At 43.5% G+C, this 19,771-nt stretch overlaps 1 protein-coding gene across 1 annotated transcript in view; it reads right to left on the minus strand.

Moving 5' to 3' along the window:
• Positions 1–781: 781 nt before the first annotated feature.
• The window catches only part of cdh24b (cadherin 24, type 2b), a 139,231-nt gene continuing 120,241 nt past the window's right edge, over positions 782–19,771 (minus strand). The window contains exons 7-14 of the mRNA XM_087178150.1: positions 19,520–19,769; positions 18,258–18,394; positions 15,264–15,385; positions 12,263–12,380; positions 8,645–8,965; positions 5,343–5,550; positions 3,675–4,158; positions 782–1,955 (exon numbers count right to left, since the gene is read on the minus strand). Of these exons, the coding sequence (XP_087034276.1) occupies positions 927–1,955; positions 3,675–4,158; positions 5,343–5,550; positions 8,645–8,965; positions 12,263–12,380; positions 15,264–15,385; positions 18,258–18,394; positions 19,520–19,769 (2,669 nt within the window). The 3' untranslated portion in view covers positions 782–926. The remainder of the gene's footprint in view (positions 1,956–3,674; positions 4,159–5,342; positions 5,551–8,644; positions 8,966–12,262; positions 12,381–15,263; positions 15,386–18,257; positions 18,395–19,519; positions 19,770–19,771) is intronic.

Genomic DNA, 19,771 nt, shown 5'->3' on the forward strand with positions numbered 1-19,771 from the left:
AGGGGGGCGGTGGGGAGGGGATCCCTTAATCATTTACATTTTTCACAATGTCTGTTTTCCTTGTGGGCTGAGAGGAGGGAGAATCTTTTGCAGGATTTAAATGATTCATCATTTTCATTTGGAATGAAATAGTGAGCTGAATAATTCACTTTTCTGCCACTGCAGATGGAATAAAAAGTAACTGTTTCTGTACAATCGTCTCACTTCCCCCGACCGTTTCTCTCTCTATACATCCTTCTCCGGTCCCATTCACTTCATCTTCAAATATATGTTTCGTCCCCTGTGTGTTAAACCCTACTTTCTAAACTTCCCTGTGAGATGTTTACTCCTGCACAGTGTCCCGAAAACTAATGTCACAGCTTGTGTATCATCAGTCACCGGGCTCGTCATTAAATCGTCTCGTGCATGCGATGATTTCTCCCTGCCGCTCTTCCTCCGTCTTTGTTAAATATGCACACACGTGCACTCACGCACGCCCAGAGTGCACGCAGGGCAGACCAGCGCGCACGACGAGAAACGCCTTCCCCTCTTGTTTCCTGCTGTTTCTCATTCCATACGTGAGAGTTGAATTAAATCGAGTCTTGGATGTTTGGGTTGTTTTTCTTTGTCCAAAGCGTTTAACAAATTGTTGCTGCCCTGAGCAGAAGCAGCCTCTGCATTGTCTCAGTATCTGTGCTCAACCATATCAGCGTTTCAACACTTATTGCTTTAAATTACATCAATCACTCCCTCCCCTGCCCTCGCATTCTCCATCCTCCCTGGGCTCATTTTTCTCTGTCTCTTTTTATTACTTTGCCTCTTCATCTTTCTCCCCTTTAACTTCTCTTCACATTATTCTAACTCTGGTTGCCTTTTCATCATCCTCCTATTCCCTCCCTTCTTCTCTTACCCCCTTTGCCCCTATTTGTCTCATTTTCATTTCTTCCTCAGTCTTTCCCCTCTTCTCCAGCCTGCTCTCCTCTCTCTTTTTTCTCTTTCTTCTCTGGATCGTCTTTCTTTTCTTTCTCCTTTTTGGCACCCTCTTCATCATTTTCCTTCTCTTCCCTCTCTTTCTCCCTATCTTTGAAGAGTTGGGCTAATTTCTGGAACTGGGGGCCCCACTCTTCCAGCCCTGCCCCCCAATCCTCCTTCTCTGCATCCTTCTCCCCTTCGCTCTCCAGCGAGCTGAGGGATCCGGCCCTGGACCCTGTGCCCTCCAGGCCGTACACCTGCACCGAGTCATACGGCGGCTGTGAAGGGTCAAAAGTGACCTGGGCAAGACGCAGACGTAGGAACTCACCCACCCTTAGTGCCAAGGAGGGACCCCCGGGCCCTGGCGGCCCTCTTGCTGCCTCCATTCCTGGAACCCAACTGGCCCCGAAGCCCATGACTCCGCCGTACGCTCCTCGAGGTTGCCCCGGGAAGGGCAAAAGCTGCGGGGTCATATCCCTCCTGCCCAAAACATACCCCCCCAGACCCACCCGATCACGCCAGTCCCCAATAAAGCCAGCTGCTTCTGAGTAGACAGATGGAGTCCCGGTCAGTGATATCCCTCCGCCCTCCCTGTCTGGCCTCGCCACAACAAAGTTGCTCCCCATCTCCAGTCCTCCTCTCCCTAAGCTGCCGGGGTAGTCCCTCTGTCCAGACACCTCCCCCTGCAGCATAGTGGCGTAGTTGCGTCCACTGGCAGGTTGCTGTTGTCCATCTGCGGAGGCGCCCCCGCTTCCATTTCCACCTCCTCCTCCACCACCACCACCACCTCCTCCTCCACCACCTCCCACTCCGCTGGAGTCGGACTCTGCTTGGCCAGAGCTTGTGCGTTTTGGGGACAAGCCGGTGCGGGAGGCCCTGCGTCCCGCCAGGGGGAGGGTAGCCGAGTCGCTCGCCCAGCCTCCTGCCCCGTGACCCTGGCCGATCATGGAGCCGGACCGGGTCATGACGAGATTATGCTCCCGGGGTAAAGTCTCCGACTGCACCTGGAGGGAACGTAGGCGAGCACGAGTGGTTTCAGTTTGGGGCTGGGGGAGGGAGTGGTACTGTTAGGTTTGGTTACAATAACACGAAAATGGGATGAGAACAATTTGCCCAAAGCAGGAGGGATAATTTAATAAGAGGCATAATAAAAGCAGAGAGATGGGGGGTGGGGGTGGGGGCGGTGACATAGTTCACCAAATGGAGGAGAAGCAGGAGATGGCGGAGATAAAACATGAGAGGAAGGAGAGACAGACAATGAGAAGTGGAAGAAAAGCATAGTTGGAAGAAGCCATAGATATTAACTGAACACTAGAATGAGCTAACACTGCACTGTGAGCGGGAGATGGAGAGGGAAGTGATCGAGAGATAAAATATTTGAAAATTAAATAAAGAACAGGCCGGAGAGTCTTGCTATGGCCTAATAAATAAAACAAAACACAGAAAAGATAATGAACAGCAGGATATAAATGTGCTGATATGTCTGAATCATCATCTTCCCCCAGCATTGTCCTGGACGTTTCTGCTACCCAACAAAGATTAACAAATATTATGGTGTTGCAAACGCTACAATAATATCATACAGCAGGTTGAAAGCAATCTTAATCATTATTTTATATTTGTTTAATTACTTAGGTACTTACTGGTTTGCTTATTTAATTGAATAATTAAGTCATTCATTCAACTTTAATGTTTTCTCCAGTGCAGCCATCTATCATTAATCAAGTCATTTATTCAATTTTAATCCATTATTCAAAGCGACATCTATCACTTTTTCTCCTTCCAGAAACACTGAGCCGTGCGACCATCCGTGTATCAGACTGTGCTGCTGCTCAGGATTCATTCATGTGGCAGTTTCACACCGAAGGGACCAGAATGCATTATCTGCACCACGTAGACTGAAGGAGGAAGATCATTACCTAAAGTATCACCACCCTACAAAACAGCTGCAGGCAACACTGTGATGTAAACAATCATCTTCCCATTGGCCCGGGAGACTCATAGTGGAGAGTGACATGCTGTGACTCTAGTTTTCTCTACAGTGAAATTTTCACCATCGTAACTTCTACCTACTATAAATGCCAGAATGCTATTGGATGCTTTGCTATGGTGGTCGGCGTATTTGGGATCAAAGTTTAATGGAGTGCTGCAGGAATGAGTCTTAAAACCCAGAAATGAGCATTTTAGCACTTCTGGTTTCGTTGTCTACAGGTCTGTGGGTAAAACAAACTCAAGACATTTTCACGTTTTATTCTACGACATATCAAATACATCAGTAAATAAGCTGGGTGTGATTTCTTTAAAACTTTTACGTCTCTTAAAAAAAGGGGCGGTTGCTAACAGGGGGCTAAATGAGACTACAGAGGTTTTCGGGGACGCTAAACACCGTCACCGGTCCACCTGTAGAGCCTCGTTGTGTTTCTACTCTTCACTTCACCGCTTTTGCAAACTATCATTAACTTTGCAGGATGAAAGGTTTTTGTGGAAGAGGAAAGAGCTAAATCAAACTACAAGCTGGAAGTTTAGTTGTACTGGTGTAGTACTTTTTGTCAAGTGTAACCAGGGTGATGCTAACTGCTAACTAACAGTACGAATATACGTCATCCCTGCTGCACTCTGTTTAGTCGGGCCTTGGATTGCATACGCTGCTGTTACTGCAGCTGTGAGGACGGTGGAACCGGCCTTTCGCTGTAAAGGAAAGCAGGGGTTAGCGTGATCCTTACCCAGTCTGCATCTTGACTGTGGTTCACTTTGTCCTCGTTGCTCCCCTCTGTGCAGTTGCTCGCAGTTCTTGTCCCTCCTCCTCCTCTCTCCTGGCTGTCACTCGTCCTCGGCGTTCCTCCGTCTGACGTGCTCTGGGGCGCGGTCCCGTCGCGGCTTCCCGTGCGACTCCCCGTTCGGCTTCCGTTGCTGAGGTCCGTGGGGGCTATGTAAACCGCCCCAGACTCCATCGGCCCCACCATGGCCCCCTGGTTCTGGATGACCAGGGAGTGGTCCGGCTGGCCTCCGGGAAAGCGGTACCCAAGCTCAGCCAGGCCCGGTTCAAATGTCCCGCCTGGTGCGCGCCGGAGAACAGGTAAAGTGTGGCTGCTGTAACACAGGCGACCATAGAGGGGTCCTCCCGGTCCTGAGTAGTTGTGATCCACACCTGGGTTCTGAGCCCAGCTGTAGGTGCGCGCTTTCTCTTGGCCACGTTGTGTGTAACGTCTGTAAGACACAAGACATTCAACTTGGGTCAGTTGTGCTATTTTTGAAGGATTCTTTACTTTATTTGACAGAAGAGAGACGGGAAATGAAGGTCTGATACGTGTCTTAACTTGCTGCCCACACCATCTCTGGGGGAGTATTTTTGAGACCATGGTTTGTGATGTTTGTGATGTCCACATTAAATTTTTTTATTTATAAGGTATTTCTTGAGTGTTTTTGTGTGTTTCAGCGATTTAGTTTTCACTTCCATTAAGTTGGAAGACTTTTGTAAACAGAATTTATAAAAAAAAAGGAGTCAAAACTGATCCAGCAGAGGCCAAGACATTGTGGTTTTCAGACCCTGGTATGAGGATGAAATTACAAACTGTTGTAATGCCAGTGTTCTGTCTCCAAAAAGCCAATTCGAGATAAGCCTGACAGGAACATTAGGGTTACTTTCTCAGACTCCCTCCAGAGCCACAGACGATTTTATACAACTGCTACTCATGACAAGCAAACAGAAATTCATGTGTCTCTGTAAGATCTTACCAATGCAATACACCACAAGCTTCAAAGCTACCCTAAAGCTCAACTATCCACTCCTCTGTGACACAATGTCAACAGAAATGAAACATTAAACGCTTCCAAAGGTAATATTTATTGCGGGGATATTGCGTTGGATTGCATTAGATTTAGACACTTTTTCGTGTTGTTGTGTCCACCTACATAAATTGCGAGAAGCAATTTTCGATAAACTGAAGGCAGGCTTTGTACTTGTTTATGGCCGCTCCATATGGCTTGTATGAATTCATCGGAGTTAATTATTAGTCCAAAGGCAATAACAATGTTTCACAGAAACATCAAAGTGGGTGCAAACAACTCTCTGATGTAGGAGAACATAAACGAGCTTTAACAAAATGAGCACAACAAAGCGGTCTCCCTGGACCGCAAGGCTTGATAGCCTTCTGTCTCAGCATTTTGATCGGTGACTGATTATGACCTGGGAGTTAAGGCTCCATCATTTACTTAAGCGGATCAATTAAGTGCTTGACAGAGATGAAAGGTTTTACTCTGAATGGGTAAATTTGTTTCCTTCCTTTTAGCATAATCAGAGGCCAACCATGATGTAATTAAACAACAACCGTTGTATATTATGCACCACCACATGTGAACAAACTTCCCCACGCACTCCCTCTGCTGCTTACATGTTCCTGCTGTCCAGCGTGCGGTAGCCACGTGAGCGCGAGCTGTGCGGAGCGCTCTGCAGCGCTGCGATGTCAAAGGCAGCTGTGTCAGCCTCTCCGCCGCCCTCGTCATCATATGTTATGATGTTCTCGCGCACGTCGTCCTCCTCCAGCGGCGACAGGGAGTCGCGCTTCTGCCGGCGCAGGGACAGTGACAGGGCACTCACCGCTGCAGAAAGGGGGGGTGGCAGCAGGAATAAAGGATATTGAGGCATAGGAGAGAAATTGGAAGAAAGAATGATGAAGACGGTGAAGGGGGCACAAGGGAAATAAAGGGAAGGAGTAAAATGAGAGAGAGAGAAAAGAGAGAAAGATTCAGGCAGACATGGAGGTGAGACACATGGAGATAAAATGAATACAGAAAGGTTAGAGGGCTGGTCTATCCTTTCAGCGGGCTGCATGCCATCACTCTGTCACTGACTTTGAGCTGCAGCCAGGTAAATGGACGCTTTATTCTCCCATGATTCCATATTCCCAAAGCAGAGAGCTACATTTGACCCAGGGCTGTGGGCAAAGAAGCAAGCTATGATAGCGCTTTGACAGTTGTCCAACAAGCGTCTCTGCAGAGATGCATTTCTTTTGCTATAGTTGTGCGCTAATTGTCAAGAATCTTATGTAAAGTTGGGGAATATTACAGTTAATATATATCACCTAAGCACATGTTACGTTCATAAGTTAATAAAAGAAAAAAAATCATCCGATCCATGAAGGAAGTCAGAATTGATCCAAAAAAGATCCAAGGATAATTGACCATTTAGTAAGTTTCAACACCCTCTTGGTACAATGATCATATTTTCTATTTATTTTGAACGTTTATTTTTATCAGGGACCATGTACAAAATAGATTCATTACAAAAAGGAGAAAATATGTTTGTACTAGATTCAGCTACTAGCTAATTTCCTAAATCTGCGTTCCCTGGGCAGGTGAGAGGATACACACAGTTTACAATGATAATGTGGAAATTTACCAAACATGATTCACCATAATCTATTTGAAACAATCAGCCTTTGATTTCCCACAGAAGTAAACAGACCAACCAACCACGGTGGATTTTTGTCGGCTGAAATGATTACTTTTATCAGACATAAACATACACTAATGCTATATTTAACCAGCTGACTACTTCAGGTTTCCATCTAGTTTGTTTCAAAACAACAGAAAAGTAAAATGTTTTAATAAAGAAAGACAGAGCTGCTATCCTTACGCTAAACTGATATACTTCCCACCGGGTGGATGTTCCAGTTCATCTAAAGCAACCACAGAATAACGTATTTCACTAATAGCACTATGAAACACTATCTTACTGCACACAGTGAGTCAGTTAGACCGCCATGCTAGTGTTTCCAGCTTACATTAGAGCAGGTGAGCACATACTTTTATTCATTCCTCACAATTTTCTCTTGTGTTTTTTTTTTTTTTTTTTAAAGGCTAAACAAGAATGGCACTCAGCAGAGCGCATACCTCCGCCAAGGCCAAACAGTCGCTCCAAACTGTACAAAATGACGGATCTCAACACCATAAATATGTTTGAATTTTTACATCAACATCTAAACATTATTTCTTGAGAAAAAAATTGAAAAAAAAAAAGCCCTATCTTGTAACGTTGAGCAAAGCGATGAAAAATTCTCAGATCCAAACAAAGACTTTAACTGACAAAAATTATATGCATTCTTTTTGTGTAATCCTGCTAGCAAGTAAATAAACAAACAAACAGACACGGGTGGAAACAAGCTCTGTGGTAATATTAGTCATAACATGAAAAGCACTCCGACAAAGCCAATGTCATCCGCCAGACTTCAGAGAAAAAAATTCATATTCACAGTAAATGGTCTGGATGTGCCCTAAAATTTTATTTAAAATGTAATTCCCCAGCTCATGATCCATCCCTCCACCAAGTTTGACACAAATCAGTTCAGCACTGTTAGTGTAATGAACCCCCCCCCCCCCCACCCCCAGGTATCACTCTCATTGGAGCTCCATGCAAACTGTTCCAGCGTGCGAGGAAAACTGCGCTGTGCCTTGTTACAGATGCAAAGATATGACTGGACATCAATCTGTATGGGGGAGGGGCTTAGCAAATCCAATTTGATACTACTTCTATGTCTCAACATGTGCATATAATGTTGCAGTAAGTCAGTCTCCAGCCTCATTATTGTTGGAGGTTGCATTATTTGATTTCCGTGGAACTAATCCAATGATCCCCAAAAGGAGTGGGAAAACTCTAATCTTTCAGAACAATTTGAGGGATCACCATGATGTATATGTATTTCTCTCTTCTCTCTATGCACAAGGCATGAGTGGTTACCAAGTGGCTTCATATCCACCTTATGTATGCCAAACCCCTTTTTTAATAACCAGATGGGATCCTGATGGATGGAGATATTGTCAGAGCTTCTGTAAGAACATTTGGCATTTTGTGAAACGGCCCAATTCTACTGTTCGGGATTAGCAGAGACGTCGAAAAACAAAATAGTGCAGGAAACAAAACTCTAGCTGGGTTTTAAAGCTATACACTTGAGGTGCTATAAAGTTGTGTGTATTTCCTGGTGTAGTTTATGCCCTTGTCTCTTAGAGAACTAAACTCCACTCGGCACGATCACCTTCACGCCATGTTGCGTTTGTTTCTTGATTGAACTGGTCTCTTCCAGAATGATAATGCCCCTATCTACTAGGCATGAGTAGTGATCCAACAGACTGAATAGAAATTACAATGATGCTGGCCATAAGCCAAAGCCTTCTCAGCACCTACACATTATCCAATTGAGCATTTGTGAGTTTCTGCAGAGGTGGCAGTGACATTTTATTACGCTGTTATCAAAAACCGGAGGGCTCAGATAATCATTCACAATTGTTATTTTAGTAGTGATTAGTGCTGACCTTGCCAGAGGAGATAACTGGACCAAAAATTGCAAAGAAAAGTAAACCCAGCTATTGAGCAGCTGTGACTAAGAGAAATATTTACGCTGCTGCTTCCATTATTTTCATATGCAGATTAAGCATCCAGGGATGTAGTGGAGGGTAAACAGCCCTAAACACTATTTACTCATTTTTTATTTGTAGATTAGCATGAAACTCTTTTATAGGCAGTAAATCCTAATGATATAATTTCACTGTATACATAATACTAAGTGCTGTAGTCAAAGCATGATGTAGGTTATATAAGTCGGGGTCCTTCGAGGGACAACAACACTGCTGTTATTGTCTTATGCTGATCCCAGACTTCACCACTGTGTATATTCATAAACTGTATGTAAGTATTTACCCAGCAGTGTAGCGACACAGGCCAGGATAGCCAGCAGGGCGGCTGTGCTGAGCCCGGGGGAAGGCAGCGTAGACTGCTGAGGGAGACACACCGCCTCTCTCTCCCAGTCCCACTCGCCCTCCGTCTGTTTTTCCTTCTCTTTCTCCCCGGCCCGGGCCCCTCCTCTCAGGCAGGGACAGACGGACACAGTGACCGTCCCGGTGCTGGTGAGGCCGGACGTCCCGTCCCTCAGGACCAGCGGCACGTGGAGCGTCAGGGTGGAGGATTGGGAGCGGGACAGCGGCTGGAGCTGGGACAGCAGCACCAGGCTGGCTGTGGGGCCTGAGGGAAGAGACACACAGAGGAATCTATTGTTGTTATTGTTGTCCCCAGTTTTCTGTGCTGAATAGCAGCAGCGTCATGTTACAATTTGGAAATTATGCCCCGACATCACTGTGCTGATGTTTGCAAATGTGTGATCCCGATCAATGGGTGATTGATTCATACAGCAAGGGAAGGACGCAGGCCTAAAGCTCCAACTTTGGTGAGTCCAGCCTCCTCTTTTATTATTACTATTTCATTTCACGTCCTTTAATTTGCAAACCTGCGAACCACCACTGAAGCTGCAGTGTCTCACACCAGAATAACAATGATACTAATTTGGGCTAATAGGATGAATCTACCGCAGAGTGTCTCAATTAGGCCAGATACTATCCAACTGTCTCCTGCAGCCACACTTCATGATTTATTACTCCCAATTGCACAGAAAACTCCAACTTAAAGTCTGATACACTTCACTTCATTTAAAACTAGTCTCCAGAATATTGTTTGATTAATATGCTGCCCTCGTACCATCTGCATAGGAGTACCGTCCAACACAAAGACTCTCACACCTGCTCTGATTGACACCGACTGTGCCAATAAATTATTTGAAGAACGGAGCGTGTGCATCAGAAGCATCGAGTTTTACACCATGGTTACTAACATGAAGCCTCATAAGCCCAGAGATCTTTCTTGTTTTGAGATGTTGACTGCGTTCATCAATAACAAGAGACTCACATTCAACAATTTAGGAGAGACAGCAGGAATAACAAACTGCTCTATTGGTCTGACTCTTACCATTGGGCCACGGAGCTGTGGAGTGTCTGTGTGGGAGATGTTTTTAGATTTCCTCTAAATTTAATGTAGAAGGTGCCAAAAAAAGGCTACAGACAGAAGAGCATGTAGAAAATAGCGCAGAAAAATATCTAATCAGTCTGGTTGTACAAACACGACTCAATTATGAAAGCAATCTTCTGTGATCCAAATCATAGATCAAATCATTATCCTTTTTTTTTTTTAACAAAGCATGCCTTTGTCAGACAAGATGTCCATATGAGATCAAAACATGTTCCTCTTTCTCTGTTCTCCGTGTTGGATGACACATCAAAGAGGCGTTTGATTCCTCATGTCAGTGAGTTTATCCCCTTGATCCTTAATCCAACCAGAGCAGGTTCCCTCCTCGTGGTTTTGCTAAGTTTAGGAATAATGGTTCGGGCTAATGAGCTGGTCGCCAGTATGGTGCCAATCAAAGCCAAAAGGTGTTCAGTGCTCATCAGCCGCTGACAACTGCAACGAAATTATGCTGTTGAATGTGACAACACTATCAAACATTACAGAAACAAAATATCTACACGAGACACTAGACAGCTCCTGGTTACCAAAACAAAACTATCAACATGTTCATCTTTTAGAAATAAGGCAATTTTCTTACAGCTGCACTGATCAATATTCCCCTCCGAGCGTTTACCGTTTTCGAAGCTCGTTGTTTCGGATTAACAGCACTCATCTTTACTGTTTTGGTTCAGTCTCACCGCTCTTCATCAACTGACTGCTACTGCTACACAGGCCACACACGGCAGCAAGTGGCAGGCAGACAAGGTTAGCAATTAGCTGGTGAACATAGCGGAGCAATTAGCAGCTAAAGAGACACACTGGGATGGTTCTTCTTAAGTATGACACCTGAGGTTTAATTTCTCCTTAGCTCAGGGAGTTACTTAACGGTGTTGCACTGACTCTCTTAATAAGGTTTCCTTAGCTAAGGAAAAAGTTTAAGTCATTTACAGCAAAGGAAGAGATTTTACAGTTGGTGGAGACAAACACGAAAGCTAAAAGAAGTGTTAATATTGGACTGACTATCATAAGGTGGCCAGAAACATGACTTTTTAAGTGAGTGCTAATGTGTCTCTGTGTCAATTGTGTAAATTGAAAACTGGTTGATGTTGACATGATCATCATATCAATGTCATATGATAATACTGTATCATTTTGCATTTACAGTTTACTCCCCCAGGGGCCAAAAAAAAACTAAACAAACAAACAAGAAAATGAACATTAACACTAAGTTTTTAGACTACTATGTGGGACACAGTATAAGAAGTAATAAGATTAACTTTGATTTAGTTAGTGCTTTAAAGTGGAGAGAAATGACCACAGTGCGTACGCCTGAAAATGCACATATCAGAAGTATCCTGTGGAATATTTTGGGCACCATGTTTTGTTTTGGATCATGACCCTGCATGCAAATGTGTAGGACATGAAAGCTGCAAAGCACAAGCAGTTTGACCCTGCTCCATGAACTGACAGATGTTGGTCGTAATGTGCCAAAAGAAAATGCAGCAACACGACAGCAAATGGAGAGAGAGGGAGACTTCTAGCTGATGTAATCAAGGCTGTGGTGTACAGTAAATGCTAGAGGTTCCAAAATATTCTGTTTCTGCCAATGTTTTATTCAGCATGTTTTGTTATGCCTCAAGCAAACACACAATGTGTTTAAGTGTGAAACACTGTCTTTAAACATCACTGTGCTTGTTTATAATATAACTCTACAGGTGATGCATAATTGCAAAATACATTTAGGGACCAATTATTTTTTGTTTTATGTGCTAAAACATTTTTATCACAGTATATTTGTTGAAGTGAATGTTGTTGAACATATTCTTCTTCTCATCTTATTCTATTTCTACTTGAGTATTACTGAGCAAAAACCATCTACTTCTAGGATTTAAAGTTTAAAGTTACAATAGTACATTAATTAACAAGCCCAATAAGTTTGTACTGTATATATCTACAGTATGTTCACGTGTTCTTGAGCTCTAAAAACAGTAGAGAAAGCAGTGCAGACAAAGAACATACTAGAAACAAATACGATGTAGCTAAATTCAATTCGCTTGAAGTGAATTAAATGAAGCATCTCCGATTTCTTCAAAAGCTTTTCATTGAGAACAGTAAGTATATGTGGTAGCTGGGAGGAGAAGATGGATGTAGAGGATATGGGAAGGCAAACAAGAGGGACAAACAAAAGAGAGGAGAATAACAAAGCAAAACAATGGGGCCACCAGAGTTGGGAGACGGATGGTAGAAAAGAAAGGCAGCGACAGAAAAAAGGGGAGGTGGGAGGCAGAGAGGAGAGGGCTGGAGAGGAGGGTAAAGAAAAGAGAGAATAGGAGAAAAGACGAAGATGGGAACAGAAAGGCGGAGAGAAAATGTGGGATTAAGAGCCTTAAGAAAAGTAAGGGGAAAAAAAAAAGTGTGTCTGCCAAAGCAGAAAAAAAAGGGAATTAAGAGAAATACACAGAGAAGGAAAGATTGAGTGCCTACCACCACTATCCCTGACGCTGAAGTTGAGGGCAGCTCTGGACTCTGGAGGGATGCTGAAATACACAGTGCTGTCATTCCCTCCCTCATCTCTATCAATCGCCCGCAACACCTGCACCACCTGAAACACAGAGATAGAGAGAGCAGAGGAGATTGGGTGAGGGGGGGGTTTGAATATCTGTGTGTGTGTGTTCATGTGTGTGTGTTAGGGGGCTGTGTGTGTGGGGGGGGGAGCACAGAGAGAGGGAAAAAGAAGGTAATGGCAGAAACACTTACAAGGAAAGTGCTTTTTGCTACAAACCATTAGCCGACGTCAGCAGGACTCAAAACAAGCCAAACAATTAGCACGGAGACACAAGCGAACTGTGTCTGATACTCACACCAAATAAATAACTGCATCTGACGTGAGTCGCATCTCACAAATACAGTGTGGCTTTCAATTTTGTAATAGCATCTGCACGAGTCTGTAGAAGCAATCGTAACTAAATTAATCTAAAAGAAATCTCCCACTGCCTAAGCTGATGGGTAATTTCTTTTTAATGAAAAACCCCCGTCGTCATTATGCGAGCCGTCCTTTCAGAAACGCTTTCGAGTGCTAGTTGCGAGACTGAAAACAGGGATAAAGGGTGCCGCATGCTCGCCGAGTTAGTTAGTGTCTCTAGGCCTTGAGAACATTTGTTATGTGCAGTCACATTATGTTATCAGTCGCTGTGTGCGAGCATTCAAACGCGTTTTGCCTAATGACTTGTCATACAGAGACATGCATACCCAACCCCGACACACTGAAAAGATATCATAATATTCTTTCTTGAAGTGTCTTCCTGCTCACTCACACAACAGTATACACAAACACAAACACAAACACGAACATCACAGGGAAAAACAAATCAATGTCGTTGCCATAGAATCACAGATTTAGTGGCGAAACAACAAAGACACAAGCGGAGCAATGAAAACACCAGCGAAAACAACAGATGGGCCAAGGCACCAAATTATGGCGATGGAACCAGCATGGAATACTGGAGAAGGACGAGAGGGGGGAAGAAAAAAAAGAGAGAGCAAAGGATGGTTTCCAGGGAGGGATCGAGGAGCACAGTGAATGATTTCTCTGACTGAGATAGGATCAAGTAAGAACACCACGATGCAGAAAAATAGACAAGAACACAAATAAAGCATGAGGGAGAGCGGGAAGGAGGGAGACTCGGGTTTAATTACGATGTGAATAGCTGCTGCGTTGTGATAACAGGCCATTGAGGATTCACCTGCCTCCATGGTGAATGGGTAAGCTGTAGCTGCATAGAGTCTGAATAGATACTACTGTACTCTGTATGCTCCTATAGTTGAATGGACATGGCTAAGTATACTATGTCTCCTTGTTTAAACGGAAGCAGCTTTGACGTTCTGCATGTTTCTTCATAGGAGACGTCACTGTTGGAAGTAAAGGAATCAAACTCTTGACAACTGATGTCGTGAACCTTTTATCTTGTTCCTTGTCTGACAAAATAATGTTTGGCCGTGTTGCTTTTATATGAGTTGTACATGAATGTAAAGTACAGTGTTTGGGCAGATTTACATTAATATTATTTATATATATATATTTTTAACCTGAGCACAACATACTATATAGTTTATACATGGCATATAAAACACACACATTTACAAAGAATAGGGTAAAAACATAGACTGTATATATATTTCTGAGGAGCAGGCTTTAAGCTCAGAGCGAGCTGATCGCCGTTGCCATCTTGGCAGCGACTGACTCCACCTAACACCTGGCTAATCTAAAAATGGGCAAAGAGGGGAAGCGTGTGTGGAGACTGGTGAATGCCGGTTTACCGGGCTGTAAACATGTTTATTTCTGCTGTAAAGTTGTGCATGGGGATTGAGTAGTTTTTTGCTAGGCTCAAGTGGTCATTTTAAGGAACTGCAGTTTTTGGCACTTCAGTGTTGGCTTCATTTTTCAGCCCTGCAGGTTGCCATTTTGGTTACTAATCAACCATATGTAACACTTCACCATATACAAAAGTATGAAACTATGAAATCGGTATAAAGATGACAGTGACGGTGCTGAGGTCATGAAAAAGGGAAAATGTATGTTGATATTTAAAGCTGGGGCTGATGGGATTCTCACTAGGAAAGTACTGGACTGATTATAATTTTGATCTGATGATGGCGATAGATGAAAAATAAGGGTATCACCTCATAACATAACATCAATCCGTTCTGTGGGGAACATCAGTGTTTGTACCAAATTTCATGGTAAATTCATCCCGTAGTTGTTTGGACATATCATTAAAACGCACAAATGGCGGCGGCACTGGAGGAAAATCATTAAAGTTATTAGGATTCATCGCCTCTGAGCCATGAATGTCTGTTGAAAGTTTCAAAGCAATGCATCCAACAGTTGTTGAGATATCTCAGTCTGGACTGACTGGCATTGCTCTCCAAGCAGCCATGCTTCTAGTCAAGCTAAAAATGTGTTTAAACCCCAAATTTGGTGTCATATCAAAAAAGACAGCAATGCGTGCTAATCACCACCTCCAGCAACACCCCCGCCACGCCGGATCCGGCCCTGGGACGCTGAGAGGAGCAGTCTCAAAGAAGTACATACAGCCTTTTTCTTTTTTTAATATTTTCTCACCACAGTCTTAATCACTGACTCCAGCTGCCTCTGTCTGTCATCCTTCCCCTGGACTTCTTTGTTTGCCCCATATGCATTCTCCATTGTTCTTTTTTTTTTTTTTTTAAGTATTTGTTGTCCTGGTCGATACAGATGCAGCATACTTTCAACTTTTCGTTCATTATCACCAGGTCAAGTTCTCCTGTACTTGTCGCAAAGGAGATGGAGAACAGCGGACACTAAAGCAGAACCTGTGACAAATGGCAATGAGATCATCTCATCTCTTTACAGAAACAAACTAGTGACAGCAGCATAATTTGAGACATAGACGCTTTAAATCCTAGAAAAACACTGACATCAAAGGTCATTTAAACACATACTGACCTGCCCGATGGAGGAGGAGTCGCACATGGCTGTTGTGTACTGCCTGTCCAGCTCGGGCGCATTGTCGTTCAGGTCTAATGTCTCTATTGCAACCAGAACTCTGGACACCTGGCTGGGATTGTCTGTAAAAGGCCAGAGAGAGAGAGAAGAGTGTTCCCAGATGCACACACAGCTGTGTATGGAAAATTATATGAATACAGTTCTCCAGAAAAAAACACCAATAAAACACACACAAAATAAAAAACCAGCAGTGCAGACACACACAGAGGTGCAAGTTTGCACTCCATTAGTTCCACTAAATCGTCCTCATCAGCAAAGATCAAGCATTTCAGTCTCTGTCCAAAAAACTAGAACAGCACTCAGATCACATTAGAGAGCACACAATTGGCTAAATATACGTTAGTGCATTTGGTTTCATTTGGCTTGTGTTACAGCTCACAAGGTCCCAGCTGGAGTACAAGTGATGCTTCCATAGCAGTTACATTTTTCCACATCAAACTGTTCCATTCTTAGCCAAAGCATCTCACAGAGTCAAGTGTGTGTGTGTTTCTAAGAAAGAGAGAGAGAGAGAGAGAGAGAGAGCGAGCAGAGGAGGGATGTAGAATGCAGTCAATCTGCATGCAGTTACACAAGGGCGCAGTTTAAATGGATTGGCACAGGGTCTCCAACACCCCATTCATTTGGATACACACAGACACTCACACACACACACACACTCGAACATGAAGTTCTCACAGCCACAGTGTGAAACGCATGGAGTCGTATTCTGAGCTGAACATTCACCATTTCATTTTAGGCTACTCTTGTGCAGGACACAATCCAGGCTCACCAGCACATATCTTCACTCCTTTATCGAAGCTGGCAACACAGCTTGGGTCACACTTTCTGTGACACTGACACACACACACACACACACACGCACACACACACACACACTCCCACACTGTGTTCTCAAACCTGGAGCAGTAACACTGTGTCATGGATGACAGCGACTGGTTGCCATCGCTGAAAAGCTGAAAATGAGCTCTTGCTGTAATGCCACTGGGTGAGCTGGCCTGCCCGTGGCCATGGCAGAGCTCCTACTGTGCTTTATGTCAACACAGCCTCCAACAGCCTGTTTATTAGATAGAGCTCATTATTCAGACAGGCACTCACTGTGCTGCCTCCACAGTTCTACCCAACACTGCTGCCACAAGGAGCCCTGAGTAGATTTTAAGTAAAGATTAACTTTGTCCAGAGCAAGCCTTGGCAGGAAAACAACTTCCCTTGCTTGCACCGAGCGTCCACTGGACAGCATTCGCCAGCAATACTTTCCCTTCTACACCAACCAGCGAGATTGAATTCTTTCCTTTTTTTTTAAGGACTGAAAAGATTCAAATAATAGCTTGTCACCTGCCAAAATAACAACTTCAACTTAGCCAGGAAATAGCAGGAGGCTGGTGTTATCAGCAGGGAGACATCACTTGTCAACACCTTTTATAAACACATTTTGTTTGGTTTGGTTTGGTTTGGTTTGGTTTAGGCACAAAAACCAACTAATTAAGGAGAATATCATGGTTTGGGGTTAAAAGAAAAGAATTTGGATTTTTGTTAGGAATTGGGATGCAAACGTTGTGGCCTTTGTTGTCACAATCAGATGCTGAAATACCATCACACTACTTCCACCTTTCCCTCCGAGAGTCATCATTTTCAGAGCCACGAGAAGCGCTTGTCAGAGATTGTTTTAGGCATCTGAATAAACAACCAAGACCTTCCCTGTCAGCCACTGATTGTCCCCGCTGAAGGACAATTTTAAGAATAAGTAATATGGTGATATTCAATATTTTTCTTACTGTCAAACAAATTCCACAACAAACCAACACATCTACATCTCCACTGTTTTCCAAAACCACATCACAGAGCCACACTGTAGCACTGGCTCCATCGTTACAATGAACATGGTCAGTGTAGTTTATTTTGGGTCAATCCCACGAACACTTTCCTGCTGCTGTAAATACTCGGCAGCACCACATGTCCTGAAAAACAGCCGCAAGCAAATACACTGTTTACTCCTGTTTGGGAAACCTCTGCTAGAAACCACAGAGCCAAGCTGTTGTCGGATATTATTTAGTTTAAAAAAAAAAAAAAAGGAAACTATACATTCATGATCTCTTTTTCATCGACCCACTGAGAGCTGCACTGTTAGTTTGTTCATGGGATTTGTAATTATTAACCTAATTATAAAATAGCACCACCATTATTCTAGTGTCTTTTTTGCTCTTGGCTTAAAGGGTTTTAGTCATATTAACACCGGATCAACACTATTTTTGATTTATTGAAATAAGTCTCATTTTTTGAGCTTCAAAATTTTATTTTTGACCTTTGAAACAGCAATTAAAAAAAACAATCTCAACTGATGATGATTGAAAGCTCCTGAATAGCTACTAAATGGACCCATGATTGTCCGATCATCTGTACTTTTGCTCACTTGCGGTGTCTCTCCTGACTGAAATATTGCCAGTGAAGAGCCTGACTGTTTGTTGAAGCCGGGTACCCTTACTTGAAAACCGAGAGGTGTTTACCACTCTCCTCTGCAATCACAGCGCGCCTGTAAAGCAATGTTTGTCCTCGATTTGTTGCTTTAATTCTTTGCTTCCAGTCGAATCCTTATGAGAGCGGATCTTTTGCAGCATCAGATAACTCACACAATATAGATCAATTGATTTTCAGGAAAGCGCTGTAACAAACTATTTGTGGCGCCAAACAACATTTCCCTCATGGCTTGATGACTTGAGAGCTAAGCCGCTTAGCGAACTGCATCACACACTGGATATTGTGCTTTTCAGACACTGTACAATATACAGTTTAAACTCCCATAAACCAGTGGGTGCAGGTGTCAGGCTTGGTAAATGCTGGTTTCATTGTCAGAGTTCTTGCTCCAGATAAAAGAAAGACTCCAATGAACAAACTCTGAGGAGTTCTTAGCTAAGTGGTGTACAAAGAGGGAGCTCTGACCTCTCTGGGTTGCAATGACAGTAATGTTGTGCCAGTGCTCGCGTTCCCGGTCCAGCTCCATGGCCGTGGTGATGAGGCCGGTGTCTGGGGTGATACGAAACAGTGCCTCCGGGTCTGACTGAGGATCAATGGAGAACCTGGGGGGGGGGAGAAAATAGGAGCGTAAGTGAAGTGAGGATGGGGCAGAGAGAAATCTAGAAAGAAAGAGTGAAGGGAAGAAGCAAGCAAGGAGGTGGCAGAGCGGGGCAGAGTGTAAGAAAGCAGACAGGGCAAATGTGTGAGGGACTGATAAGGAAGTCAGCATTCAAATGGCCAAAGAATTAATATAGGGAGATTATCGCAGCTGATAGGAGCTCTTTTGAAGTGCAACCGATTATCTAAATATCTATGAATATACCAACTATCATTCCTTCCCACACACTCATTCTTAGCACTTTTGCTGGTGCTAATTGGGACACGGTTTTCTGGGATTGTTACAGACAAATCATTCGCCTCTCTTGCCATCTAGAACTATGTGAGACAAAAACCTTCTCCGAGCACAAGTGAGCATTTGTTTGTTTCGTGTTTGTTGAAGAGCTGGGGTTGAAATTCAATCCAAAAAGTACACATCGCTAGCCTAAAAAGTTTGTGTCTGACATTCAACAGTCAAAATAAATAAAAACAGAGAAGTCCATCCTCAGAAACATCAAATAAACAATGAAATGGTTTTTCATTTAGCAGTGAAATTCTTGTGTTGATGATAAAAAACAGCAAATTTAACAATAATAAACGGATACTTAAAGGAACATTATAGGAAATACACTTCCTGAGAGTGAGATGATGCCATACTACTAAAATGCTACATGCTATAGTGCTAACTTCATATGTGGTCAAAATTGAGTTAAGACAGGACTTTTTGACATCTTGCCTCAACACAGAATTATTACAGACTACAATAAAATGTAGGATTATTGGGGAAAGCAGCTGAAAACCAAGCTGTGGACTGCACTCTGGCTAGCTAAGAGTAGCTGGGGAGCTAACTGTAGCAGAATTTGACCACTTTCTTCTGTTTCTGCTTCTGCTGTTTTTTATACATAAATAACACAATACTTAAATTTAAATCCTAATGGACTAAAAAAAGGTTTTACAGCTTTTCTATCTGTTTGATAGTTTTATTAAGAGCCTTCAAACTTCAAACATATGATCTCTGCTTTACTGTTTTAGTAGTTACTGCTGTTGAACTTTGTTAGTGCATATATGAGGAAAGAGACCTCTTAAATTACCTGATATTGTTGGTCAGACCAGTATCAGGGTCTACAGCGCTGACCCGGCCCACAGTGCAGGCTGGCGGGCAGTTCTCAGATACATCCATGTGATATCGTGCCCGGGAGAACCTCGGCGGCTCATCTGCATCCAGCACAGCTACTCTGATGGAGGCCCGGTCCTTGAAGGGGCCTCGACGCAGGAAGCGAGGGTCCACTATGGGGTTGAGGACCTCGACAGAGAAAGAGTAGGAGCTCCGGCTCTCATAGTCT

The sequence above is a fragment of the Seriola lalandi genome, unplaced genomic scaffold (genome assembly GCF_002814215.2).
Source record: "Seriola lalandi dorsalis isolate HSWRI2012SDOR001 ecotype SW California unplaced genomic scaffold, Sedor1 jcf7180002054677, whole genome shotgun sequence".
Lineage (NCBI taxonomy): Eukaryota > Metazoa > Chordata > Actinopteri > Carangiformes > Carangidae > Seriola > Seriola lalandi.